At 47.3% G+C, this 23,172-nt stretch overlaps 1 protein-coding gene across 1 annotated transcript; it reads left to right on the forward strand.

Moving 5' to 3' along the window:
* Positions 1 to 557: 557 nt before the first annotated feature.
* LOC131291316 (Ca(2+)/calmodulin-responsive adenylate cyclase) lies at positions 558 to 11,875 on the forward strand. Its single transcript, XM_058320513.1, has 13 exons — positions 558 to 772; positions 1,233 to 1,586; positions 1,663 to 2,475; positions 2,542 to 2,835; positions 5,712 to 5,978; positions 6,047 to 6,244; positions 6,776 to 7,026; positions 7,090 to 7,444; positions 7,554 to 8,681; positions 8,757 to 10,432; positions 10,660 to 10,708; positions 10,748 to 11,342; positions 11,409 to 11,875. Exons 1-13 carry the CDS (start codon positions 572 to 574, stop codon positions 11,648 to 11,650), a joined length of 6,423 nt encoding a protein of 2,140 aa, XP_058176496.1. The 5' UTR covers positions 558 to 571; the 3' UTR covers positions 11,651 to 11,875.
* Positions 11,876 to 23,172: the final 11,297 nt, after the last annotated feature.

The following is a 23,172-nucleotide window of genomic DNA, read 5'->3' on the forward strand; positions in this document are numbered from 1 at the left end:
TCACTGCCTTTTGTTTGGAAAATACCAAGAATTGAATTATTCGGTGATGGATCGACCCATCAATTCGGGGAATTTGCTTGTGCCAAAATATTTGCATATTGCGTCGTAGGCCTCTGAAGTGTGTTGACGGTTTATTGACGGATGTCCTTCGAAAGCTAGCTAGTACTCATTCGTGTGCAGTTCGTTGGGACTGACGGTGGCGAGTGCCATAAAGCCACGTCCTACTTGTTTTACATTATGCATGTGTTTTCATTTTCACGTTTGTTTTTTTCCAGGCAATGCAGACTGGCAGCGTGAAACAACAAGCAAGGCGAAACTCTGAAGTTGGCCGAGAACTAGGTGTCTAGCGGGAGAGCATTCAACGAATATTGTATTCAAAATAGCGGTAAGAAATAGAAAGAGCAGCTCGAACTGGTGGTCGAGAGCGCCCGGCGGAAGCGTCCCCTCTAGCTCCCCGGTCCACCCGCCGTCGTCGCACCCGGCGACATTGGATGACTCCGGGCGGTGCGCGGATGCGGTTGACGGACTGAACCAGCGCCGACCGAATCGATCAACCAACCGACCAGCGAACATGGACCACGCGGTGCATGCGGCCCGCGGCCGGCCGTGGAACAAGCTGCGCTTCGAGAACAACGAGCTGGAGAGCCTCTACCAGCGCTACACGCTCAAGCTGCAGCGGTTCTCGGTGACCGGAGTCGTGGCGCTGGTGGTGATACTGTGCGGCGTGATGGGCGGCCTCAGTCTGGGCTTCAATCAGGCTCCAACTCTGCACGTAAGTATTTGGCCTGTTTCGACGAATGTTCATTCTTGTGAATCTTTTGTGGAGGAATCATTCCGAGCGGAATGGATTTGGAGTGATTCAAGAAATCGATGATCCATGAATCCACTAAAGAGTCATGAAGTCTATCTCATCACAAACGTATCTCTTGGTCCTCCAGCATCGCTTCATTCGTAGTTTCGCAAATCTTAAATGTCTGGTCATTTTGGGATTTGTCAAAAGATTCGCTAGAGGTTCATGAAGCTGATTCAAAAATCAATGATTCTAGAAAATCATATGACTGATTTGAGATTTAAGAATCTTTTCTAGGTTCATGAGACTTTAGAGATTTACGAAGCGTAATGAGTCTTCACAGATTTTGTGATTCAGTTCTCTAAGAAGCACAACTCAAAGCCAGTCAGTCGTAAGGACCAGAAGGGAACCATACTAATACTATCTTTATCCTCATTTTCAGAATGTATTTAACTCGTTCCTGTGCGCGTTGTTCGCCGTGCTGCTCGGGTCACTGCAGTTCCGGCTGATCCGCGACTCGCACCTGCCCTACCTGTGCTACGGCATTCTGTTCTTTACCGCCGCCTTTTGCTTCATCTCGATGCCGACGGTGGGCATCGTGTTTCCGGTGGACACGCGCGAGGTGATGGCCGAGGGCGTCTGGCAGATAGTGTTCGTCATCTTTCTCGCGTACGCGATGATGCCGCTGCAGATCTGGGAGGCGTCGCTGTTCGGGCTGATTCTGCCGTCGATCCACGTCGGGCTGACCAGCTACAACATGTACACGGGAAACTTTCAATATCTTGCCTTCCAGCAGGTGAGTTGTTGCAGAGGTGTCAGTCCCACCTCCTTTCCAGCCGTGCCGTGACTAATGTTTTGTGATTTCTTTTCAGCTTGCCGCCAACATCGTCATATTTTTCGGCGTGAACGTGGCCGGGTTCGTGGTGAACGTGATGATGGAGCGCGCCCAGCGGCGAGCCTTCCTCGACACGCGCAACTGCATTGCCGCCCGGTTGGAGATGGAGGACGAAAACGAGAAACTCGAGCGGCTGCTGCTGTCGGTGCTGCCCCAGCACGTCGCAATGGAGATGAAGAACGACATCCTCTCGCCGGTCGAGGGCCAGTTCCACAAGATCTACATCCAGAAGCACGAGAACGTCAGTATCCTGTTCGCGGACATCGTCGGCTTCACCGTGCTGGCCTCGCAGTGTAGCGCGCAGGAGTTGGTCCGGCTGCTGAACGAGCTGTTTGGGCGCTTCGATCAGCTGGCGCACGACAACCACTGCCTGCGCATCAAGATCCTGGGCGACTGTTACTACTGCGTGTCGGGTATACCGGACCCGCGGGCGGACCACGCTCGGTGCGCCGTCGAGATGGGGCTGGACATGATCGACGCGATCGCTTCGGTGGTCGAGCAGACGGACGTGATACTGAACATGCGCGTCGGCATCCACTCGGGCCGGGTGCTGTGCGGGGTGCTCGGACTGCGCAAGTGGCAGTTCGACGTGTGGTCCAACGACGTCACGCTGGCGAACCACATGGAGAGTGGCGGCGAACCGGGCCGCGTGCACGTCACCCGCGCCACCCTGGACGCACTAGGCGGCGAGTACGAGGTCGAGGCGGGCCACGGCGAGACACGCGATTCCTATTTGCGCGACAACCAGATCGACACCTACTTCATCGTACCCCCCGCGCATCGTCGCAAAGTAAGACAAGCGAGATGATGAAGATACCGCCAACCATTGCTAACACCTTGTTTGGTTTTGTTTTAGCCCCTCATGCTCAACACCCTCGGTGTGCGGTCCGCGCTCGGGGCGGCCAACCGACGCAAGTTGTCGTTCCGCAACGTGTCGAACGTGGTCGTGCAGCTGCTGCACACCATCAAGTACTCCGTGCCGGTACCGTTCTCCCACATGGCGACCGGTGGAGGCGGCTCCCCGTACCCCAGCACCAGCGGAGGCTGCAGCTCTAGCGGCGGGCCCGGTTCCAGTGGGAATGCCGCCGGTGGAGGCAGCGGTGGGGGAGCCGGCGGCGGTGGTCTGTTCCTGGACAAAAATGCGCGCAAGGTAAGCAGCGGCACCGTCGTAGACATCACCGTCTCACCATGGATCCCCCCATTACCGGCAATTCGATTGTGTTAGTCAATGCGGAATGTTAGCGAAGAGAGAAGACCAAATTTAGACCATTTCCCTCCCACTACCACCCCCTTGGCTCCCAGTTGTGTACTGTTACAGGGGTGTTATAGTGTCCCACCTGCTTTCCCCCAGCACCTTTACAGGGTGCGTGACGGATATTGCAGTAAATTTGAACAAATCGTTTCTCATCTTTGCATCATCACAATTTTCAGCAATGGAAAATTTAATGTGTTAGGTATCAACACAAAATCACTAGGGATTATTAGACGCACACCGGCTACTGAAGCGTAAAGAATATAGACATGAACAGTTTGTATTGGTTTTTACGAAGATCGAAGCCGAGAAAAGAGTTGTTTAAACTTACGACACAAATTTGTCACGCTCCCTGTACAGTCCCTCTACACCACGCATTCTGTTCGTTTTGCTGTACATACTCTGTATTCCGTTTTATTGCATTTTCTTTCTCTTTTCTTTAATTTTAGGATCCGGTATGTTACGGCTATGTAATTGCTAGCCGAAAATCCCCCCAAAATGAAACAAAATAATTACATTTATGCCACACAACACACAAACTTACCCCTACGTGAAAAGTATTTCCTTCGTAGTACTGTGCGTAGTGAGTTTGCCTGTTTTTGGGTTCCCACTTGCCCGAAGAGAATGTGTGTGTGTGTGTGTGGTGCGTGTGTGTATGGATTTGTTTGGTTGCAGTTTAAGCAGTTTTTGGTGTCGATCGTGGGGTGCATATGTTTTACCATTGGTTGATAGCGTGTCCATCGTTTTTGGTAGTGAGTTTTCCTTTTTGTTTTATCCCAGGCTAGTTTTGTGCAACTGTTACCGTTTAGATGTACATAAAATGACCTAATTCTATATTGGATGATTCGATTAATTGTCCCACCAATCAATTACTTTGTGTTCGATCAACAACTTATTAAATTGGATGAAAAAGAAATAACCTTCCATCTAAACAAATCAATGATTCAAAACAGATTAACATTTCGCTATGCTATTTCAAGTACACAAAGGTATTTTGTTTGTTATTTGATATTTAACACCATTGAATCATCAATAATATTTTTGATCAGCAATAAGATGAAGAATCTTTGTGTTAGGTAAACGTCTAGGGTTTTTTTCATTTTGTACTGGCTAGTACCTTCGATCCTGCGTTTTGGTTTTTGTGTTTCCGTAAATGGTAGCGTTAATAAAATGCCTGGGTTTTGTTTTTTCCAAAACTGGTGGTTATTACAAATATATCTATCTTTATCTCGACAAAACGTCAAAACGTTGTCACAAAGAGTGATCGCCGGGTGGAAAAACAAGGGTTTAGTATTGTTTGTGTTAATTGTACTTGGTGCGTTCATAGCCCCTTACCACCCTCCCTCCCGGGTGGTTAGCCCAGTATCTTCTTCCCTTCAACCTCTTCGCGTATCGCTCTCAGGTGCTGCATTTGCAACGCATTCTACACGCTAGCCCCTACCCGGTCGCCCTTGCCAAGCCGGGCGGAGATCACGCTAGCAATAGCGCCAGCAATACCCGCACCGTCGGATCTCGGGCCTCCGTCTACGATTCGGAGTTGAGCGCATCAAAAGTGAGGACCACTTTCACTACTCGTTTTTTTTTCTCTCTTCCTCGCTCATCCATAGTTAACGCAAACCCGAAAGCAAACCAAACAAAAAAAAAAAATCGAACTAGTTTTAACTTTCCTTTCCTTTTTTATTTCCACGTTGGATTGTTCTATATTTTGTTTTACCTTTTTTAATCTGTTTTTATAAAGCTTCTTAAGACGCTCCACCTTTTATGCCATTGTCACCCACGTTTCCACTCCACTCTCTACATTGACACAGACTCACCAACAAACAAGTCACTTCGCCGCCACCTGGTTTCTTTTCCCATGGGAGACAAGTGTTCGCTTTCGATAAAATAGAAACACAAAGTAAACAAGGAATCGGTTCGATCGGACTTTTCCATGCGTTCTGCCATCCTTTCATTGTGATCACATCGCCTTCGGCTTCCTTCCACGGCGTACCACCACCACGTAGTGTGTTTTGCGTATAGCGTGTGTGTGTGCAATCTTCTGGTGGTAGTAACCCGTCTCATCGAGCACGCGTCGTCCATCTTTCATCGGTTTTTGCAGGACGAGAGGCACTCGCGTCTTCCAGCTGCAAGCGTAGGCAGGAGCTAGCTGTGTAGAGTACTTTAGGGTAGGGCCACCCCGCTGCTGTTTGTTGTTGTTGGTGGCCATCGGTGCACGAACGCGAACGAATGCAAGCATGGCTGCAGCGTGTGTGTGTGTGTGTGGTCGTAGTTTCTTCTCGTTCCTTTTTTCCGTAGAGTTGCTGTGTTGCGCTTTGAGTTCGTCCGGGAAAACCCCGGCGCGTCATGCCACCGTTAGGGAGATGGCGTTCGGGGAACCGGAACCTGGTTCCCAACCCATTTTGCGCGTGTAGTTCCGTCCATGCATCCTTAGTCTGCGGACACTGCGAGACTTTCCGAAGCGCTGCGTGTGGGCTTGCTTTGCGAGAAACCCCGAACGTCTCGGAGTGTCCGGGTAGAGTTCATTAGCGATTGGAGTCCGTGGTCTTGTGCGTGAGACCAAATTGGCGCATCTCGGTAGCATATACTCGCGCTAGGCGCAACATTTGATGCTGCACGTGCCCATCTGTTGAACTTTGCCTCTGCGTCATTGCGATGGGGACCTAGTGCCTGACGTCATCGTATGCCTTACACTGTTTGATTGTAGTAAAATGTTTTCTGATTTTTATTTTCCTTCCTGTGCGTGCGTGCCCTCGGTGGGGGCGCTGCTCTTCCAGAACAAGGTGACGGATAAGTTCAAGCGACCGTTCAAGAAGCGCCACTCAAGCGTCTACCATCAGCCGACGAATCGCGTCAACAAGTTCCTGTCGCAGGCGATCGAGGCGCGCAGCGTCGACCGGGAGAAGTCGGTGCACGTGAAGCGCATCTCGCTGCAGTTTCGCGAGAAGGAGAAGGAACGCCAGTACCATCAGGACTTTGATCTGGGCTTCACGACGGCGATGGGGTGCAGTTTGCTGCTGCTGATACTGAGTGCCGGTCTGCAGGTAAGTTCACACCAGTCGCTCGGTAAACCCTTGGCTATTCCTAACTCAAGTTCTTGTTTTTGCCGTAGATTTCTGTACTCCCGCGCACACTTATCCTGCTGTTGCTGTTTTTGACGGCGTTTGTTTGGATCAGCGCGATCCTGATGCTCCTGCTGGCGGTGCGGCTGAAGTGGATCTTCTGGGATTTGTCGCAGAGCTTTTCCCTCCGTCTGGCCATTACCATTTTCACGATCGTACTTCTCTACTCGGTCGGTCAGGTGAACGTGGTAAGTATTTTGGATTCCGTTATGTATGTCTTAAATGTGTTTTATTGTTTCGTTATGAGAGCAAGAACATTCTAGATCATTCTTGGTTGCCTACTTCCTAACCGCCTTCCAACATCTACCCAGTATTAATTATGAAACATATTACTAACAAGTGACTACATGAAAAACATTGTATAAATCTTTGTACACTTACTCCTAATAGGTGTACGGGATGTGTGATTAAATTGAATTCCGGTACTCAAAAGGCAAATGGCTAAAACGATTACTCTTCGATGAAAGATAACCTATTTGGATTGGTCGAGATAGAACAGAACAGAAGTCCAAAGATTGCCATACAAGATGTATAGCATGTCCGGATATATGTAATAATAGTTGGATATATGTATTAATAGAAGTCGTAGCCTACGGTGAAAGTAGTATTTTGTTAGTTTTCAAAACACTACAAATTCGGAAATGGGAATGGGAGGGAACTGTTACACAACAGTGATGGATTTAGAAAATAAATAACGAAAATATATCTCTTCAACTCAGTTCACGTGCTTGTCGGATCACCCCTGTACGACCAACTTTACGACCAAGAGCGTGCACAGTGCCGAGCCGTCCGCGCCACTCGCCGGTGACGTCCTGATTGGAGGTGAGCTGTACAAGGGAACGCTGACCGGCGAGCAGACGGTCTGGTCTGGGCAACCGCTAAACAACTACAGCCACCGTAAATGTGCCCTGCCGCAGTACATCGCCCTGTCGGCGGCGTACTCGTTCTTGTCCGTGTCAATTTTTCTGCGGTAAGTGCGACGTGCGAAAGCCTTAAGGGGGAAGCTTTTTTTAACGGTTTGATCCCTCCGCAGACTGCCGATCCTGATCAAGACGGTGCTGGTGACGCTGATGGGCTTGGTGTACTGCCTGTTCATCGAGCTGTCGCATGCGAACATCTTCGACTGCTACGATCAGCGCGTCGAGTCGGCCATTCCACTGCACACGATCTCGGTGGCACGCATCCTCATCTTCATGATCGCAATTCTCGCCCACGGGCGGCAGGTGGAGTGGACGGCCCGGCTCGACTTCCTCTGGCAGCTGCAGGCATCGCAGGAGAAAAAGGAAATGTCCGTGCTGCAGCAGTCGAACCGGCGCATCCTGTACAACCTGCTGCCGTCGCACGTGGCGGCCCACTTTCTCGATAATCAGTTCACACGCAGCAACATGGTAAGATCGCGGCCGTGCGGACGTCGTCGCCGCTGACCCCTTTTTTGTGCCGTCGCACGCGGCGTGTTGTTAATCCTCTTAAGAACGGTTCGCGCTTTCATTTCCACAGGCGACCATGCGACAGGATCTGTACCACCAGAGCTACAGCAAGGTCGGGGTGATCTTCTGCAGCGTGCCGAACTTCCACGAGTTCTACACCGAGCTGGACGGCTCGAACCAGGGTGTGGAATGTTTGCGCCTGCTGAATGAGATCATAGCTGACTTTGACGAGCTGCTGTGCGAGGAGCGATTTCATGCGATCGACAAGATCAAAACGGTCGGCAGCACGTACATGGCGGCGGTCGGACTGATACCGGAGTACAAGATGCTGCCGAGCGAGCCCGGCTCGACCCGCCGCCTGATGACGGCACTGATCGACTTCGTGAAGGCGATGCGCGTTACGCTGAAGAACATCAACGAGAACTCGTACAACAACTTCATGCTGCGCGTCGGCGTCAACATCGGACCGGTGGTGGCCGGCGTCATTGGCGCCCGGAAGCCGCAGTACGACATCTGGGGCAACACGGTGAACGTGGCGTCGCGCATGGACTCGACCGGCATCCCCGGCTACACGCAGGTAACGCAGGAGGTGGTCGAAAGCCTGCAGGGTTCGCACTTTGAGTTCCGCTGCCGGGGGCAGATCAAGGTGAAGGGCAAGGGCGACATGGTGACGTACTTCCTTTGCGAGCAAAACGAAAGTCTCTTCAACGGAGCGGGCGCACAATTCTCCGGTCTCGGGACGAACGGCGGTGGTATGCACAGTATAGGTGTGACGCCACAACCACAACCGGCACTGCAAACCGGTGGCGGACAGACGACGATGGTGTCGCTCGTTGGTGCGGGAGCGGGGAGTGTCGCAGCCGCCTCCGTCACCTCCGGTTCGGGCACTGGAACCGGCTCGCTGCAGCACAACTACGGCGAAAATGCCCACCACATCGTGCTGCACCATCACCACCATGGTGGCCAGCAAGGCCCTCCGGGTATGATGGCTCAGGCACAAAGTTTGCACGCAAAACAGCGCGGCAACGGGGCGGATCTCGATCGTACCGGTAGCGTTGGCAAGAACGGCAGATGGCAGCATGACAGCTGCAGTGGTAGCTACAGCAGCAAAAAGGAGAGCTACGATTTCCTCGAAAGCCCTAACCTACTTCACCAGCAACAGCAGCAGTTGCAGCAGCAGCAGCAACAGCAGCAGCAGCAGCAACAACAGCAGCAGCAACAGCAACAGCAGCATCAGCAGCAGCAGCAGTTGCAACAGCAACAGAACCACCACCAGCAGCAGCTTCAAATGAAGCACTTGCAGCAGGTGCAGGGTGCACAAGTGGCAAAGCCCTCAATGCCATCTTTTCATGGTCCGTCGGCGCACAATCAACAGCAACAGCAGCAGCAGCAGAAACAACAGCAGAATCAATTGAAAGGCGCCTACAAGCAGCACAATAGCATCAACAATAATCATATTCTAAGCAGTGGCATGCAAGGCGTCGACAACTACGCCAAACGCAATCCAGAGTACCAGCAGCGGCAGCAGCAGCAGCAGCAACGACCACAAGCGCCGAGTTACAACATCCGAGAGAACTTTAACATAATCGAAAACCCCAACGTTACCGATCTGGACGAGAACAACTTCAACAACGCCCAGCAGATGCAGATGGTCCGGGACCATCTGAACAACGGGCATAAGATAAGGAACCATCATCATCACCATCAGCAGCAGCATCATCAGCCTGAGCTGCACCATCAACATCACCAGCACGGTTCCACTAGTCACGTTTCGAACAGCCGCGGTGCCTACTACTACACGGCGTCGGAAAACGAACCCCTGCTCGGTGCGACCGCTGGTGGAGGTGTGATAGGCAATGCGGTGATCAAGCCGATCCAGCAAATTCAGCAGATACCGAAGTACGAGCCGCCGCGCTACGCCACCGGTTCGTCGATGTTTCCGCTGGCGGGCGTTGGTGGTGGCGTTGATGGCGGTGGCAGCGCCCAGAGCTACGGCGGCTACCTCATGTCGCACAACGCACCCCAGCAACAGTCGCCTCAGCCGGCCGTACGTCACCACCACCAGCAGTTGCAGCAGCAAGCAGAACATCAGCACCAGCATCAACAGCAGTATCACCATAATCATCACTCATCGCAGCGTCAACAGGCTGGTCTGCTGAAGCAGTACATCAAACCGCTGCCCAAGCTGCCGCCCGAGTTCGACGAGTGTCGCGAGCTGTCCTCAACCGACGATCTGAGCTCGAGGCCCCACTCGCCCTCGGTCAGCTCGTCGGACGAGAGCTACTCGAAGACGACGGAGGGTGAAGACTTCGATGGGCACTCACCGCTGCCGGTCGGTGCTGTGTTCGCCAACGTCAACAACGTCAACAATCCGCTGCAGTATTTGTACCCGTGCGACATCCAGGTCGATCCGACCGCCTCGCCCAAGCTCAGCCCGATCGATTTCAGCAACATGCGTGACTTCGAAGAGACGAGCACGACGGCCGAAACGAAGTCGTCGTCGGCGCACAACAAGGGCGAATCGTGCAACAGCTTCGAGTACCACGAGAAGGACGCACCACCGTCGGCGGCGGTGGCAGCCGTATTTCCCAAGTCGCCCTTCGAGCGCGAGCTGCAACGCCGTATGAACGAGTCCCAGTCCCGGCCGGTGCTGGCGCAATCGGGAGGGGCCAGTGGCGGGGGCGCTGCCGATGGCGGGGAACGTGCCGTCACGCACTCGTCCAGTGGCGAGGTGCCTTCGCGCGACTCCTATCCCAATGCGCACACTCGCCATCTGGAACAGCAACAGCTCCAGGTCGGTGGGGCAGGTGACGTCTTCGAGCGGCAGGATTCTACTTCAGACCGGACCACAAAGAACGTCAGCAGCATCTTGAGCGCGAAGCATCCGGGCACACTGGAGGCCATCAAGGAGGCGACGCGCAATAAAAACCCATCGGAATCAAGCCATATGTGAGTACCTGTGGACATGTATAACTAAAGAATGTATGCTTTTCAAACTTTTAGAGTCTGTTTTGATGATTTGTCCATAATAAGAGGACCAGACGTCAAAGTGAAACCAGTGCTGCACTGTATTACTTGTTTTTCTCATCCATCTGCTGTTATCTACCTTAGTTCAAAATGTTTGGAGAAGATCCAGTTCGTGAACTAACAATCCACTTATTTTGTGCTCGTTGTAGGCAAACTTCGGACACCGAGTCGTGTGAGATAATTCATGATTATCGAATGGCTGGCGCCGATCGCTTTAATGAACTACAAATACGGCAGCAACAGCAGCAGCAGCAGCTGCAGCAATCATACATGCAGCTTCAGCAGCAACACTCTCAGCACAACCAAATGCAACCAGAGCAACAGCAGCAGCAACAGCAGCAACGCCATCGCCATCACAAGTACAACCCGTCGAAGTATGATACTTCGTACAACATTGAGGGGGCCGAAGAGATGCGGCTCTCCAGTGGCCATCGTTACTGCAGCAAGGCCGCCGACGAAGAGGACGACGAGGAGGAGGAAGAGGAGGAGGAGGATGAGGAGGACGACATGGGAGACGAGGATGAGGTGGAGGACGAGTACGAGGGAGAGCACGAAGACGAGGACGATGAGGATAACGCGCGGCGTCCGGTGCAGCGTCCGCCGGGACGTCGGGAGCAGCGACGCAACAGCTCGGAAGTGTCCGCGGCTGCCCGCAATTACATCACGGACGAGCTGAAGTACGGCGCGGGGCACGCGGGACCGGCAGAGCGCGAGAACGCCAGCCAGCCGAACAGCGGTCACAATTCGCACCACAACCACCAATCGCTCGACTCGAACCCGGTCGAGAGTCAGTCGGAGTGGAGCGATGACGATTGTCGCGAAGAAGCCACTGGTAACCTGTGGTGTTGAATATCGGGTTCGTTTTGGTTTGTTTAATCGAAACTGTGTTCATTTGTAGGTGGCGCCGAGAGCACCGGTTACATCACGGACGAACCGGGGCTGGAGAACATCTCGCTGCTGAACGAGGCCGGCTTGACGGACGCCGAGGGCGCGCTGTCCGACGTGAACTCGCTCTACAACGCGCCGGATGTTGACGACACCTCCATATCATCCCGTGCCAGCAGCCGGCTGCTGAGTCTGGATTCGCTCAGCGGACTGTACGACTGTGACATTGCGATCGGCGGTACGGCGCATAAGTAAACCCACAACGATAGATGATGTACCAGCACCTTACAGCATACCCTCCGTTACTTCGCCTCTGCTACCGCTCCGCAACCCAAAGGGGCTTTAAGCTATGAATATTATATTTATTTACATTATACCTCGAAGTAGAGTCACTCGGCAACAAGAAACAAAAACGGGATTGCCGGTGTCACTCAGACAAGAAGAACCCGGAAGAAGATCTAGGTTGCTCGTAGAAACCTCCGCCGAACGATTCGGACATTATTCTTTGCTTCCGGTGCCGTTTCTATAACGATGCGTCCGTAAAGCGCTCAATCTAAGGCCGTGATGGGGATTGTTAGCAAACCTGCAACCGCTCAAATTGACTCGCATGTTTGAATTTGAATTGAATCTCTCTACACAGGATACACACCCTGGTGGATACCGTTAATGGTGTTTTGTTCCATTTTTTCCAAGACAAACCCGTTACTTTTCTCCCTTCTCAACACAGCTTCGGGAACGCTGTTTGGTATAAATGACGATGGGCCTCCGTCGCATGACGCAAACAGTGTAAACATCTCTGCCGTTTCGGTACTTCCCCCCCAACGGTGGTTAAACGTCTAGCCAAAGAGTTGTTCATACACGCTACAATTCAAGACTACTTTATTCTCTATGCCTTAAGCGCACTACTAACGTTTATATGAATATACGATGAACTACAGCAACGTTGAACCCGGCGCATCCGGATTTGAGTAACAATATAAAAATAAACCTTCATGTTCAACTCCTTACGCGGGCTACGTTCTTATTGCTTCGTTTTGGTTTAAGTTCGCCGCAACTGTTGTATACCTTATTCTGCTTGGCAAGGATACATTAAATAGGTTTGGTTGTGCCTTACATCTATCTAACTGTGCTCGACTTGGTGATTGCCTGCCCAAACAGGTTTCCTTTGGCGACAGAACAAACAAAAAGGAGGCTGTATGTCGGAACTGTTGAACAGAGTTGCTCGCAAATCTGATTCGACAATAGATGCCGACGTTTGGCAGCTTACACATTGGTGCTGGAGCTAGACTGTCTGGGCTAACGTATGCACTTATTTTTTAAAACTTACTCAAAGGGAAAACTTAAACAATATACAAAAGGAGTAAAAATTAAAACATTGAAGAAAAAAAATGGAGCCGAATGGCGTTCCGCGATCCGCGAAATGTCGACTTTCTAACGACACCGCTCGCCTCGCGGACCAATCGCCTCTGCAAAATCGCTAGTGCGCTCCGATCAACACTCACGATCGGTTTAATGTATCTCACCGTCGGAAACAAATCTCCTCCCAAAGCTTGTGAAACTTTTCACCAAAAGGATCATACCATTATCTCCGTAACATACTTTATGGCCTTGCGTACATTGGGTGTAGAACTGGACGGCATCGTCCTCCGGACGCGCGGCTCGATCCTCTTCACACGTGTGTGTCTGTCCGGGCGACAACATGTATTGAATCTTTAGTAAGGTAGTACTCAATAAAATATTGCAGATCTGTTGTTTCCGTTCGTTAAATTAACGCATGCGGAAAATCGGCTAGTGAATGAAAAACGCATTGCATGAAAATGTATATTTTTCAGAATATTGATATGATGTAAAAAAAATGTACGGTCACATCCTAGAGCGAGAGAAGGAGAGAAACACTAGCCAGGGCTAGGCAAGTAGTTATCCAGGATAAGCATACAATCTCGAACCTATTTGTAATTGAACCCGTGCATGTTTGTGTACCACAGAATGCTTCAGTTCATCCCTGACAGTTTCACTGTGCGGGTTTTTTTGTTTGAATTAGGTACTTCTGGTAGTTTAAATATCCCGGATTGTGGGTCAACATTAAAACTGTTTCTCCCCCTCCCACCCGGTCGCACGCTCCGTTCCGGACGGAAATTGTTTGTTTCTTCGTGCGAACCATAGGAAAAGTACTGTTTATAGGAATGCGTTGCTAATGCGCTCCGTGCAAGAACTGAATCTAGGCAGCGTTCGCTGGATTAACCATTTCATCCTGGCTACGTTAGGCATTTGTACCAGCTGTATCCTATGTACATTTATGTTTAACCATCATAACGATGCAAATTAAAACGGTATTCTTATTTTACTGAAAGGAAAAATAAAAACCAACCCTCGAAGAGTGTTTCTTGACTGGACTGGTGTCCGAAATGTCAGCTTTACGCTCGTTGTTTCTCAGTGTGATCACATTTCAAGGTAAATGAGACACAAAAATATGTAAAATACAATTAATACATTCATAATATATTATATGTAAAATAAAGAAAATAAAAGAAACATTAAACTACTAACTTTCAAACGCCCTGTAAGTCGTTTTGCACTTCGATTATGATTCGATTTTAATTTTCATTATTCAAGCGGAACCTGAAAGGTTAAAACTTCCATGTAACTTTAAGCGTAAGATTATGTACTCTGATGTAAAATTTTAACCATTTCTGTGTTATCTGTTTGTTTCAGATTCAAGTTTTTTTAAGTTGAGTTGTGTTCGAAAACATTTTAAATCAAAACTTGCAATTATCACAAAAATTTGCTATTATTTTGCAGGTAAACATTTCTGCAGCGTTCACTGAATAGTTTAAGAAGGTGATTTATCTACGGCAGTGACACAAACATGGTTTATCGTCGACCGCAAATTATGAAATTCCTGTTGGCTTTCCGCCGTGGCGGGGAAAAGATCGGAATGTGTCATTAAATCATTATCGACGGGGAATATAAAAGCCGGTGGCGAAAGTAAATGCGGAACGACCACCGTTGGACACGTCGTCGTTAGATAAGTTTTAGGTTTCTAGTCATGCGTACTGTCTCTTGTTAGGTTTCACCTGCTGCCGAACTATCTACTCCCGTTGGTCACTGGAATTAATAATTTAAATTGAAAAATACACTCTTCGTGAAACCGACTGTCGGCTTTCGAGTTCGAATGACGAGCCCTCGGAGGTGGGATCGATCGTTTTGTCCGTTTCGCCCCCGAGCCTTCCGGTCGGATGTGTGCGTTCGCTTGGTTTTGTCTGGTATCACTGATAAGAAAGCTTGCGCGCGATTATGTTTTAGCATGTTTTGGTTCACCGAACCGATAAGATTCGTCGGGCGAAAGGAGAGAGCGAGAGATATGGGATAAGAGAGCTTGTTTTCCTTACGGTCTTGGCGTTCTAGTGGTTATGTTTCTCTCCAGCTTTACCATTTGCTCGTGTTATCGTCCCCAATGTAAACCAAAGACCATGTGCGTTCGATTGCACAATGGGACATGCAACGGGGTAGAAAAATCATATCTAGTTAACTTTCAGCGTCGATTTTCACAAAATAAATATCTTGGCTCTATTGTACAACTCCCAAAGGCATTCGATCTGATTGTCTAGTGGAGCCTTATAGATGCCCTTTTTAATTTCCTTTATGTTTCATCCTTGCACATTAAATAACGAATGTTCACACTTTCCTCAGATTCCCTTTGTAATGGCTACCGTTTCACACGTATAAGACACCTTTTCGTCCACCACAGTTTAGACAAAAGTAGAATCCAATATAAAAATATATTTCGTTAAAAGTTAAAGTTAATATTAAAAATTGACGTATTAGGACTGTTAACTAAGGACGATGACAACCGTTACGAGTTACACGGTGACAACCGTTACAAGTTTTGATAACGTTGCCTGATTTCGTTGTTGAAAAGAGAGTAGGTACGATGGTCGACGGGATGGCTGCCAAGGGCCCATAGTGCCCTTACCGTACCCGAAACGGCCATTCACGCACCGCGATGCTTGTCGGGCCCTATTCGTGTCGGGCGAGAAGAGCGTGAACGTAGCTCGGAACGTGTGCCAGACGCGTCGAGCTAGATGGAAAGCATCCTCAGCAGCTGCTCTCGAAGCGCAGTTCCGGACAGCGTGACCGTCAGTGCGTTTCGGTCGATCGGTTCGAGCGGTTCTCTCGGAGCCGTCTAGCGCGCGTGTGTTCGTGGGTGTAGGCACCATCGACCGGCACACGTCGTTGGCCGTGTGGCGGCTTTGTGGCCCGGCGATCATTCTGTGTTCTGTGTTTTAAGGATGACGCAGGAGTAGAATAACCTTTTAATCAAAACCGCGCTTTGAAAGGGATCGAATCGGAGTGGATAGGACAAGCGATCGCCAGGTGTTTGCATTGTTGGCTACGTGCTTGGTGCTGTTAGTGATCTGTACCGAAAACGAAAACAAAAGCGTATCACAGTGGAAGTGCTAGTGGATGTGAATATAAAACTAAAAATCGCAAACCGTATCACCAAGCAAGCAAAAGGGTCATAAGCACCTCTCTCATCAAGCAAACTAACACTTTGTTTGGATAACCGCCCAAATACACTCTATGGGCGACCTTAGCAAGTAAAGTAAACTTCTGAACTACCAAGAAGTGGCAGCCGTTTCTTTCTGCGAGGTGAGTATTTATCGCTTTATTCGGTTTGTTTTATTTAATTAGTTTTATTGTGAAACTGTTAAATCCATGTCTAATTTTAGTAATTTCTTTTGATAATTTGATGTTTTGATAATATGAGTTGTTGTGAGAGGAACGTTTGAAATCATATTTCTATTCATCGTAAATAGCTTGCAATGTTTACCCGAAGGCAACTAATACAATCAAGTTTGAATGAAATGAAAAAAATGCTGGATTAAAAAGGAAAGAATTATTGCCAAACAACAAGAGATCGATGGCAACGAAGAGTTGGTACTCATCTTACTTCCGCTGGAGGCACGATCCACACACATATTGCTTGTTGATTTATGATGGTTGCATCCAAAAAGGCATGCAAAACCAAACGGGTTAATTGTAAAATCGCGAAACTTACGTTTGATAGGACGCGCCGAACATTGCAATGTTTGTTTAACCGTTTGCTGAGGTGTTCGTTTTTGATTTTTGTTTACTTGTTTCGTGAGCAGCTTTATAAACAAGAGTCACGGTTATCTTGATCTGGAATATTTGCTCGTTGAATTTATCGCGTTTTGTGTTGGCAGGTGCAAAATCAAGTCGCCAATTTACGTTTATTATCCCGTGGTTCATTACTGTCGCCACATTGCGATAGGTTTCAATATTTCCTCAAATCCTCGATACTTTGTGGCCGTTAACGGGTGCTAGCTAAACAAACGCTAATGAAAACGATTGCACAATCTGCACAATTGCAATATCAGATAAATTAGAGCGACCAACGTCGAATCCATTATCGACTCACATAGCGCTTCGTAATGCGAAATTGTCGAAATTGGCTCGTTCCGATTCAGCTCTTTTAATCGCATCGGATGTGGGTACGCCTTCCCGGAAAGACACGTGTTTACCAATTCTAGATGGGTTGCCAGCTTTCGTGACGACCGAGATTTCATTTCAATGTAAATGACTCTGTTGTTGGAAACTGGATCCAATTTTGACCACCCGAACACAGTGCGAAGGGTGTTCGTCTGTAAAAATAAATAACTGATAATTAAAGTAAACACTTGTGTTTGCACTCGACGAGGGTTTTTCTTCAAAAAGGATAAAAAACCTAGCACACAAGACCTTTTGCTCTACGATTCTGTTTTCTGATGTTTCTGTTTTAACTTAGTTTGATTTATTAGATTGCGTTCTAACAGGAAGTAAGCGGTTTTCCAAGAAGTAATAATATTCAAATGTTGAGCAAATGTTGAGCGAATCATTCCTCAAAGCTTTTTCAATATCGCTTGAATTTAAATCTTGTGCAATACAACACGCTATTGTAATTTCTAAAACTTTTACAATAAATGTTACACACCCTCACTATTGACAAGTGATCAATACCGCGTTTATTTGGTATCCTTGCGGATTGCTCGTTCGGGCTGAAATCCGAGCGATCTGCAGTTTTGCTGTGGGTGAAAGTACCACATGTCAATGTTAAATTAGTCAAGCAACGACTCGGGCATCTCTGCCTGATTGACATGAGGCGTGGGAAAAGGCGGATGGCATGTGGAATGAAAACTTATCGGTTTATTTTTCTTTTGCTCAAAATCGATTTATTGTGGAGACTTTTTTCTGATGAAATATGTCCGCATCGCAAAACTCTCCCGGTTGAACCAAGTAGAATAAACAATGGGTAAAAAACTCGATTTATGAATGGATACTTTTCAATCATTGTTGAAGATTGAACTATTTTGGAAAATTAGTTAACAGGGCAGCAAATTGTAAAAAAACAAAACTCATTTTTAAGCAATGAAAAAAGAAAGACTGTTAATTTAGTAAGATCCTGAATGAAATGAAAATGAACTAAGAAAAGTTGAATCAAAAGACATCCTAGTGATGGATAAAGATGAATGAAAAATAGAGAAATATTCAGAAACAAGACAAAAAGTTGCACAAAACAACACTAGCAATCATGTGGCATTTAAAATGAATTCGACCATAAAGAATAAGAAGGACAGGAAGCAAATGACACACGCTAGTAAAAAACAATCGTCTCTTGCTCGCACAAAGTCTTACCTTAGTAGTACTGCATTAATAAACCTCGGCAATGCGTCGCCTTTAGGGTCCTGATTGCGACCGGGTTGTGACTGGGTTTCCTGCCGTTGTACGTTAATTTCCTCAGGGTTGTTTTGTTCCGTATGCTAGCAGCTTGGGCGACGTGCAACAGTAGCCGTTTTATAATAAATTGCCAAATTGCTCAAAACAAAATTGCCCCAAAGCGTCCGAGAAGTGGCGGGATGAAAGGATTTATTTATTTTTATGGTATTGTTTGCGCCATTTCCCGTTGATTAGAACCTATTAGAGCCGGCTGGCTGGAGCACGTTCCGATGCTGTGTTTTTTCCTCCCTCAACAGGATGTAGGTTTTCCGCAGCGGTCGCCTTTTTTCCTTAGAGCCAAGTTTAGGCTATCTCTAATCCGTTTTTTTCCGAAAGCTAAAAGCCGAGGCTATTCGGGAAAATTGAGAAGCTGGGAAAGAAGGGGAGAGGGTCATGAGAAAGTCTTCCAGCCTTCTTAGCTTCTTCGCCCGTGCGGGCCCCGTTTGAAAATATCATCGAAAATAAATCGAACCGACAGCGTGCGGATCGGGTCGGCGTCCCCCAGGAGGGACCCGAAATTAGATCCGAACCGGTTCCGATCCGATTTTCGAATGAATTTCATCTCATTTGATCGAGCTCGGTTTGGTTGTGTTTTCTTATTCACCTTCCAAGCCGGATAAGCTTTTTCCCAGCTGTACGTGTGCGTTTCGGTGTGGTTTTCCTTTCCGCCGGTGGAAGGGACTTCGTTACTTTTTATGTTTATAGTGCGTGAAGCTCCGGAGGAGGGGGGGAAGTGGGCTCTACTGCTACTAACGATCGCAACGTAACCACATCAAAGTCTGAAGCCGTTGCGTGATTGATTAGAACCTTGGAGTTCCCTCCGCATCCTGTGCAGAAGGATGCGAGTTGCAATCGAATCATCAATTTTTTTTGCAAAGTCTCAGGCTTTGGTGCTGACCCCAGCATTACCTGCATTTAGCACGTTTCTTGTGGCTCTTTGAACTAACTTTAATTAAAACACCTATGATATATGAGCTTACGGCTTTCAATCAACTATTATTGACACCGTTTTTGGTTTTTTTTTGTCAAGGAAAAAGAGCTGGTCACTCCGTAATGAGTGCATTCTTCTTTTGTTGACATGTTTTCTATTTGAACACTATAAAAATGATTATTTTTGTGTTTATACATGTTGGGTATATGCTTCAAAAGGCTTTAAACAACTGTCCCTAGCATTTGTCTACTGTATTTATTGTAATATCTTTTGATGTTTCAGTTGAATATATTGTAAAATATATCATAACCATTTCTTGTTATAATTTTTTTCATTATTTCTTTTTTCCACTCAACTTAAGTGTGTATATTTTTTAAATTAGGTAAACATTTCATTTTTAATCTGCTTTGATTTACATTTATATTTTCATTATCTTTTGCCGTTAGACCACGCATTTGAAATTTACTCGAATTTTTTAAATCTTTTTCAAATTTTCTAAATGTTATAGAGTTTTCATATTAAGTGCTTAAAATTACCTAAATTTCACATTTTTAGATTGTTGCGATCGTCTCACATATCGTTTTTTTCTCTCTCTTTTCGCTCAATATGAACTAAAAACAGGGACAATTTCGTTCGAATGTTTTTCACTCTTATATCCCTTTGTTTTTCTAGTGCAATTGTCAGTCAGCTGCCGCTTCTTCCGTCTGCTTCTATCAACCTCTGAATGGGAGTGTGTTCAATAACTTCCAATCGGATAAGTGATGCTCGCCTCAGTGCAAACTCGCGAGCCGTGGAAAACTTATGTTGCCTTGGGAAATAATGCTTGCGAAAAGAATCTTGTTATAGAGTTTGATAACTTAGCTCGTTTTCAAATGTTTTTCACTCTCCCGAATAATATGTTTCCCTCGCTCGGAATGCACCATTTTCCGGCAACCGGCAGCGATGTGTGTGTGTGTGTGGATGTAAGTTCAAAGCTACCTGAAATCTGCGAGAAAAAAGAAGCTAGAAGATAAAGCCCACGGTGGCCGTCCGGCTGCATCGTTGGCTCAGCCTCGTGTGAGTACCCGTGCGTGTGTGCGTGAGTGTGTGTGTGTGTGTGTAGGTGGTGACTGCAAAGGTTCCGGTCGCCCGACTTTTGGGCGGTTTTTCATCAATCAATCATTACACCGCGACCGGAGGCATGGAATTTCGTCCACGGTGTGCGCCAGAAACGAAAAGCTTCAATCAAATCTAATCCGTTGGCTTCCGGTCGGTCCTTCCGGTGGTGCTGCGAGGCGGACGAGAAAAGAAAAGGAAAACCGGCCATAAGGTAAATCCGCGGAAGAAGAAAACCACCCAGAGAAGAGGGAGGGGAGGGGGGGGGGGTGGAATGAAGCGGATTGCTAGTCCAGCATGAAATTGTCTAGCTGAGGTACGTTTCGCCGACACCCTCGTGCGTTTCCGGTAGTAATCAGCTTGCCCTTTTAACACTGCTCATTATATCCGCTTGTTACCTTTTTCACATTTTCTTCATTCATCAACACTGCTTCATTTGAATGTTGTGAAAACTGCGCCTTTGGTTGCTGGTGTTCTTCGGTATCTTTTTTTAACACTAAACATATAACTAGCGAGATTTTAATCATAATGTATTTGGTTCTTTTTTAAATTTGACTACATTTAAAAAAACGTGAGTTCCAAACCAAATAAGTGGTAATGTATTGGCGAAGAAATGATGATATTAGCCATTACATTTTGTTCAGATACAACAAACACAAACCACCAGACGTCTCCCTCGCCCATGTGATCGCAAAAATGAGGCACGTTTGAAAAAGCCTATTTTGTAGGATTTTTCGAAGGAGGAAACACATTTTTTTCCCTTCCTTTGACAGGTTTTTCCCGTTTTTCCACCTTTGCCAGAGCCTTTGCCGCAGTTATGTTTTACTGGAACATGCTTTGTTTCGACCATCGTTTTGACTGGACATTTTGATGACAATCAAAAATCAAAACCTTTCCGAGAAGTCACACAAACCACCAGGCGTCTCCACCATCTATGGAGATTGGGGCAGTTTTCATACGAGTTTTTCGTTTGGTATCTGTCCACAAATCCTTCCACCAGGTAAGTCTCCATGCTGTTGGAAATCACTTTTAAACGCTGGTGGAAATCGTGTCGAACAGCTCAAGAAAATCTTTTCTTCTGTGTTATTGCTAAGTAAAATAGTCTCAGTTTGGTTTTCTGTTGTGTTTACCATATTGATGACGTGAACATTAAAACACTACGGATGATGCCACATAAAACCACCAGGCGTCTCCATCATTTAAAACAAATAACAGGGGGGTCGGGAAAATAAAGCACCAATGCTGAATTGTACTGTTTCACATTAAGTTGAGAAATATAATTTAGTTTGTCTTTTCCGGTTGGTATTTTTCCACCGTTCCATCAAGGGTTTCTATGCTTTTCCAAATGGCTTTCAATTGCTCGTGAAAATCACTTGAAATAATTCAAGAAAATTTCATATTGACTCTGCGTTACTAGAAACAGTTTTAAAGTTAGTATTCTTTTAAAGTTAAAGTTTTATACAGCGATATTGATAGCAGTAAAAAAAAATCCTACACGAGATGCCACAGAAAATCCACCAGGCGTCTCCATAACCTTTCGCATGGTTCTGCAAATGAAGCACGATTTTTGGAATTGCAAATACAAACAGTACATTTTATCCACCATCGGTATTATTTTGGAATTGGAATTTGATTTAAATTATAGTGGGAAAATGTTGGCTAAAGCGGCCAAACAGGCAGCGCAACAAATAAAAAGCACGATGATTTTTTTTAAATGCCCGCCGAGGTTGCATGAATAGCGTCCATTCACCTCGGTTCACCGAACGCCTTTTGCTTCCCCGCGCTCCCTTGGGGACGCTCTTTGGTTTTATCTGCATAAAGAAGGTACATTATTCGACCGGTGCTGGATGTGGTCGGCCGAGGGCGACTCACACGTGCCGTAATTTCCGATACACGATGGCTCCCCGTCGTATTCAGCTCCGGCAAACAATAAACAACGCAACTGTGTGCGTTTTTCCCCCAACACCCTTTCTCTGGGTCGGATAGCCCCGAGCTGCCCTGAGATGCAATGGTGTCCGGGCGTATCAATTGCAAGTGGCTTGTCCTCTTCAGCTTCAACTGTGTGTTATGCGACTGCCTGCGGGCGTTCGCTTTTGTTATCGTAACGACATTTTCCCTGGAACGAGGGTGGGGTGGAAACTTTCACGACCGGAATCGATCGCCACCGCCCCCACCCCCAGTGTTTACCCTTTTTGAGGGTTTGTTTTCAGCAAAACAGGCTCACCTCCACAATCGGATAATCTCTTTCCACGCGTGCATCGACTTATTTTTCCAAAAATGGCTTGTTTTGTTTCGGTTGGTTTGTGTTGTTTTTTTTTTGAGTTTTTTTTCGTTTTCCAAACATTTGTTGTCCTCTCCGGCCCAAATTTCGCCGAACCGTGTGGCAATTATTTAAATTGACGCATTTTTTTTCTCCCCCCCCCCCCCCCCCACGAAAGGCACCTCACGGGCGCTTTACAGCGGTGGGTGAATTCATACTCCCACGAGCTTACCGAGGCTGTTTCGCTTTTCCCAAAAACCCGGCAACGGCAGGGGTTTTTGCAAATAGGCATTGATGAATAATTCATTCGAATCCGGAGCAACTTACCTGTGGCGTTTAACTATTTTTCAGCCGAATCACTCCCGGGCCCGGAAAGGACGATCTAATTCCACCAGCGTGGGGAAGGTAGGGAAAAGTTAAAACCGTGGCATTTTGCAGTAAATTTAACGAGCCGTGAATTAAAAGGCTCGCTGACTTTTTTTTTTATTCCAAAACAAAAAACACACACACACAAACTTTTGCTTGATCCTATTTTCCACGGGATTACCTTGGGTAAAGCTTGAGGGAGCTTCAACGTGGGCGCCTTTTGTGCAGCCTGTTTAGCGATGGGACAAAAGAAATGTGGTGAAAATTCGGTGGGGGAGGGAGGAAAGGCAAAAAGGGAAGCATGGAAGCTCGGAAAATAAAGTACGGTGCAGTCGGAAAAGTGTGAAGACA

This window comes from Anopheles ziemanni, chromosome X, assembly GCF_943734765.1.
Source record: "Anopheles ziemanni chromosome X, idAnoZiCoDA_A2_x.2, whole genome shotgun sequence".
NCBI lineage: Eukaryota > Metazoa > Arthropoda > Insecta > Diptera > Culicidae > Anopheles > Anopheles ziemanni.

Excerpts from the sequence above, each read along its gene's own strand:
- LOC131291316 (XM_058320513.1), top strand. The coding sequence starts at position 572 with ATGGACCACGCGGTGCATGCGGCCCGCGGCCGGCCGTGGAACAAGCTG. Across the intron at positions 1,587-1,662 it reads AATATCTTGCCTTCCAGCAG|CTTGCCGCCAACATCGTCAT; the intron begins GTGAGTTGTTGC and ends ATTTCTTTTCAG. Across the intron at positions 11,343-11,408 it reads TTGTCGCGAAGAAGCCACTG|GTGGCGCCGAGAGCACCGGT; the intron begins GTAACCTGTGGT and ends GTTCATTTGTAG.